The sequence below is a fragment of the Mauremys reevesii genome, linkage group 1, assembly GCF_016161935.1.
Source record: "Mauremys reevesii isolate NIE-2019 linkage group 1, ASM1616193v1, whole genome shotgun sequence".
NCBI classification, from domain to species: domain Eukaryota; kingdom Metazoa; phylum Chordata; order Testudines; family Geoemydidae; genus Mauremys; species Mauremys reevesii.
The window spans coordinates 10,935,458-10,940,794 of NC_052623.1; the positions used below are offsets into that span (position 1 = coordinate 10,935,458).

Sequence of the window (5,337 nt, forward strand, 5' to 3'; positions counted from 1 at the left end):
CTGCTTTGGACTTAACTATCTTGAATAACTTTGTCTTGTCTGCAAATTTTGCCACTTCACTGTTTAACCCTTTTTCCAGATCATTTATGAATATGTTGAATAGGGCTGGTCCCAGTACAGACCCCTTGGGGACACCATTATTTACCACTCTCCATTCTGAAAACTGACCATTTCTTCCTACCCTTTGTTTCCTATCTTTTAACCAGTTGCAGATCCGTGAAAGGACCTTCCTCCTAATCCCATGACAGTTTACTTTGCTTAAGAGTGTTTGGTGTGGGACTTTGTCAAAGGCTTTCTGAAAATCTAAATACACTATGTCCACTGGATCCCCCTTCTCCACATGCTTGTTGACCCCCCTCAAAGAATTCTAGTAGATTGGTGAGGCATGATTCCCCTTTACAAAAACCATGTTGACTCTTCCCCAACAAATCATGTTAATCTATGTGTTGGATAATTCTGTCCTTTACTATAGTTTTTTCAACCAATGTGCCTGGTACTGAAGTTATGCTGACTGGTATTGTAATTGCCGGGATCACCTCTGGAACCTTTTTTTAAAAATTAGCGTCACATTAGCTATCCTCCAGTCATCTGGTACAGAGGCTGATTTCAGCGATAGGTTACATACCACAGTTAGTAGATCTGCAATTTCATATATGAGTTCATTCAGAACTCTTGGATGAATCCCATCGGGTTCCAGTGACTTATTACTGTTTAATTTATCAATTTATTCCAAAACCTCCTCTATAGACACCTCAACCTGGCACAGTTCCTCAGATTTGTCACCTAAAAAGAATGGCTCAGATATGAGGATCTCCCTCACATCCTCTGCAGTGACCCATCCTGGCTCACACAACTGGGTGATATTCATTCCTATGTCTCTTAGGCCGCCTTGAGATTAAGCTTAATCCCTTTCCTCTCAACTGGGTAACAATGCAACATATAGGGTAAACTGAGGCACGCATAGGGGTCATAAAAATATTGCAGAAAATTCCCATTTCATCACACCGGTACAGGAAGTAAAAGTAATATTATCCTGCAGCCAAGCAGCATTCCTAATGGTCTTCAGTTGCTTGGAGCAGGTGCTACAGATTACATATTAGCACCTTAAAATCTCAGCATGGACTGCAGTGCCTGGAGGTTCAGGACAGAGACAAATGGAATGTCCCCAGGGCATCCAAGCCAAAGAAGCAACTGAAACATTCTGCAATGGGCACCGCATGTGTTTTTTTCCCCTGCAGCCCTCTCCATGGGGCTACCTACTCCTGACCCCGTTAGGGTGTCCATTACATTAGGTGGGGCTACAACCTCCCTGCTCCTTTTCACTCAGGGAGCAAAGGACCCAAGAGTCAGGCCTGTCCCTGTCACAGGGGAACTGGTCCCTGTTATCAGACCTGGGCCCAGCCCCCCGTGTCAGAGCCCAATCCAGCCAGTTGAAAGGGGCTGGGTGACACCTGGGCCTATAGAGGGCTGCAAGAGCCCAGCAGAGGGAGAGAGGGTGACTGGCACAGGCCGTGTCTGGGGAAGGGAAGCACAGTGGAGTGGAGCTAACGCCTGTGGTGGGTCGCTGAAGGAGGAGCTAAGGGCTCGGGGCTCAGGGTGGAAGCCCTGGGCCTGCTGTGCTGACCAGAACTGGGAAGCTAACTTATTGTTAGTAGTCTGGGCCGCGGGTGTCAAAGGCCAGGACAGGCTAAGCCTCCCCTGACCCAGGCCATAGCCCCACCCATGTTCCGCCCCGAGGCCCTGCCCTCACTCCCCCTCTATCCGGAAGCCTGGGGCGGATGGGGCGAGGCTGGTGGGCCAGCCTCCCCGAAAGAGGGGTTCACCCACCGCCCAGGGTTAGTGGCACCTACTTGCTGTGATCCTGTCAGACGCAGTATCACCAGACGTGTTTCATTACAATACTGTTTCCCTGTCCCTGGCAGAGGTGGGAGACAACATGGAATAGCATCACTGGATTTCAGCCGGCGCACCATGCCCTCTCCCAACAACACTGACTTCAGCCCTTCCTCCTTCGTCTTGGCTGGCATGCCCAGGCTGGAAGCTGCCCGTTTCTGGCTGGCGATCCCTCTGTGCTCCATGTACCTCGTGGCCATTGTAGGCAACGGCGCGGTGGTGTTCATTGTAAAGACGGAGCTGAGCCTCCATGCCCCCATGTACATCTTCCTCTGTATGCTGGCTGCCATCGACCTGGCGCTGTCCACCTGCACCATGCCCAGAATGCTCTCCCTCCTGTGGTTTGACTGGAGGGAAATCAGCTTCGGTGCCTGCCTGCTCCAGATGTTCCTCATCCACACCCTGTCCGCTGTCGAGTCCACCGTCCTGCTGGCCATGGCCTGGGATCGGTACATGGCCATATGCCACCCTCTGCGGCACGCGACCATCCTCACCAATCCGGTGACGACGAAGATAGGCCTGGCCGCTGTGGCTAGGGGCGTGTTGTTCTTCCTCCCTTTGCCCTTGCTCATTCTTCGCCTATCGTTCTGCAGCTCCAACGTCCTGTCGCACTCCTATTGTTTGCACCAGGACGTTATGAACCTGGCCTGCACCAGCACCACGGTCAATGTTGTTTACGGCTTGACTGCTATTCTCTTGGTGATGGGGCTCGACGCGCTACTGATTGCCTTGTCCTACTTCATGATCATCAAGGCTGTCTTGCAGCTGTCCTCGAGAAAGGAACGTGTCAAGGCTTTCAGCACCTGCGTGGCCCACCTCTGTGTGGTCCTGGGCTTCTACGTGCCACTGATTGGACTGTCCGTGGTGCACAGGTTTGGGAAAGGCCTTGCTCCGCTGGTTCAGGTTGTCATGGGGGACGTCTACCTCTTGGTGCCGCCCGTGCTGAATCCCATTGTCTACGGGGCGAGGACCAAACAGATACGCAAACGGATCCTGAGGTGGATTCTCCATCATTGACCATTTTTAAATCAAGATGAGATGTTTTCCTAAAAGACCTGCTCTGGGAATAATTCTGGAGCAGGTCCCTGGCCTATGCTACATAGGAGGTCAGACTAGATGATCACAACAGTCCCTTCTGGCCTTGGAATCCATGAATCTGTAACTTAAGATTGGTAATGAAGGAGCCACTCAGACACTTGCCTCCACTTTGACTTCTGTATCCACCTGTCTTCTCTTGTCTTATACACCTCTACCCCGCTATAACGCGGTTGTGGGGAGCCAAAAATCCCTACCGCGTTATAGCTGAAACCTCGTTATATCAGGGTAGGGGCAGCAGGGCTCTGGCGGTGATTTAAAGGGCCCGGGGCTCCCTGCAGCAGCCGGAGCCCCAGACTCTTTAAAGCGCCGCTGGAGCCCCGCTGCTACCACGCTGTATGCAAACCCATGTTGTATCAGGTCGTGTTATAGCGGGGTAGCGGTGTACTGAGATTGGAAGCTCTCTGGAGCAGGGACTGTCATTTTGTTCTGTTTGTACAGCACCTAGCACAACAGCTGGTCTATAACTGTGGCTCCCAGGCACTGCTACAACACAAATAACACAAATAATGAACCTAACCTGAGAGTGCACATTCATTCTGAAACAAGAGCCAACACTGTGGTGACGGGAACCAACCCAGGAACCTGGATAGAGAGGTTTGACGTTATCTGATTAAAATATGACCATGTAGATCATTGTTGCAACCACTGTTATATATTTGCAACAAATCTTGTACAAAATGCGGCACGTAAGATGTCTATGAAACGGTTATGAATTCCTGGTTATGATTATGCTATCTGTATGCCTGTATATTTTTTGTATTTGAAGTTATGAGTATTGGCTCTGTACCTCGATTTCAAATGTTTGCTCCTGAGGTAACGTCCACGAGGTAGTTAGCCAGCACATCTTGGAGAGACTACTCAAATGGAGTGACCCATCAAAAGGACACTTAACTCACAATGGACCATGGGAGATGCCTATCTACATGTAACTTGCCCATGTGAGTCCAAACCCCATCTTGTCATGTGTGATTTTCCCCTAGCTGTGCTGAGGGCTTTGTTTGAAACAATGGGTTTTCCTGCACATGGCAGAAACCATAAAAGGCCCTGGAAACACCTCCATTTTGCCTCTTTCCCACTCAAACCTCTGGACTATGGACTTACACTAATGGGAGCATCTAACCAATGGACTGAGGTCCTTCCAATGATTTGGAAGCAACCAGAGACTTATCCAGCCAGCAGTTTATTCTACTACTGCTACAAGCCTGAACCAAGAACTTTTCAGTTACTGTATGTGTTTGATTAATTTAACCAATTTTAACTCTCACCTTTCTTTGTTTTTGTAAATAAACCTTTAGATTTTAGATACTAAAGAATTGGCATCAGTGTGATTTTGGGGAAAGTTCTAAGTTATATATTGACCTGGGTATGTGGCTGGTCCTTTGGGATCAGAAGAATCTTTTATTTGAAGAGATTGGTTTTAAAGAGCCACTCATCTCTAAGTCTGGTGTTTTCGGTGGTAATTCAAGGGCTGGAGTGCCTAAGGAATTGCTTTTATGACTTCTTGTTAGCCGCTGTGGTGAAACAGAAGTTTACTTTTGTTGCTGGGTTAGTATATCCTATGGGGGATTAGCCACCAGTCTTGGGGTGTATCTGCCCTATTTCTCAGCAGTTTGTCCTGAATTTGGCGTTCTCGGTTGTGGCCCACAGAGGCACGGTTACAAGAGGTTGCCCTATGGGGAGGTCTGGACGGCTCAGAGGCTTGTTAAGTAGCTGTACACCCTCCCCTTTCTAGGTCCTGAGATCCAATCTATCCCCGATTAGTGGCTGAGCTGGGTGAACACTGCAAAAAGTTATCAGCTAATAGTCATATGAATTTTCAAATGAATTCTCCATATTCATGGCTCTTTTGCTTTCACTTTCCAAGTCTATTTTAGCAAACAAGTTTTCTGGCAGGAACATGTGCAGAAACAGTGAATTTGAAGCAAATATGGCTGAGTATTCACAAGAAGCAACTTGATAGGAGCCAAATTTCACATCAGGAACCTGATCAAGAGTCATGTTTCTCCAGTAAGGGACCAGGAACATGTCATGTGACCCATGTGTTCAAGCGAAACAGCTCAGATTCCTCATCTCCAACTCTTTTAACAAACAGCCCATGAACAAGCTACAACCCGAAAGTTATTCTGGAGGCGTGTGTGGCAAATAATGAACACATTCAAGGAAATCATAATCCATCTACGGAAAAATAGGAAGTAGTGAACAAATGTAAAATTCATAAGAGCCTCAAATTTGCCATCCCCTCACTGCGCTTCCTTTCCACAGAAAACTGCATCAAGTTCAAGATCTTGGTCTTTATTTTCAAGGCTCTTAATGAGTTGGTCGTGGGACGCTTAAACAAGTGACTCT

At 48.2% G+C, this 5,337-nt stretch overlaps 1 protein-coding gene across 1 annotated transcript; it reads left to right on the plus strand.

Annotated features, from left to right (window-relative positions):
- Positions 1–1,971: 1,971 nt before the first annotated feature.
- LOC120394887 (olfactory receptor 51E2-like) lies at positions 1,972–2,910 on the plus strand. Its single transcript, XM_039519087.1, has one exon. It carries the CDS (start codon positions 1,972–1,974, stop codon positions 2,908–2,910), a length of 939 nt encoding a protein of 312 aa, XP_039375021.1.
- The last annotated feature ends 2,427 nt before the right edge of the window (positions 2,911–5,337 follow it).

Excerpts from the sequence above, each read along its gene's own strand:
- LOC120394887 (XM_039519087.1), top strand. The coding sequence starts at position 1,972 with ATGCCCTCTCCCAACAACACTGACTTCAGCCCTTCCTCCTTCGTCTTG.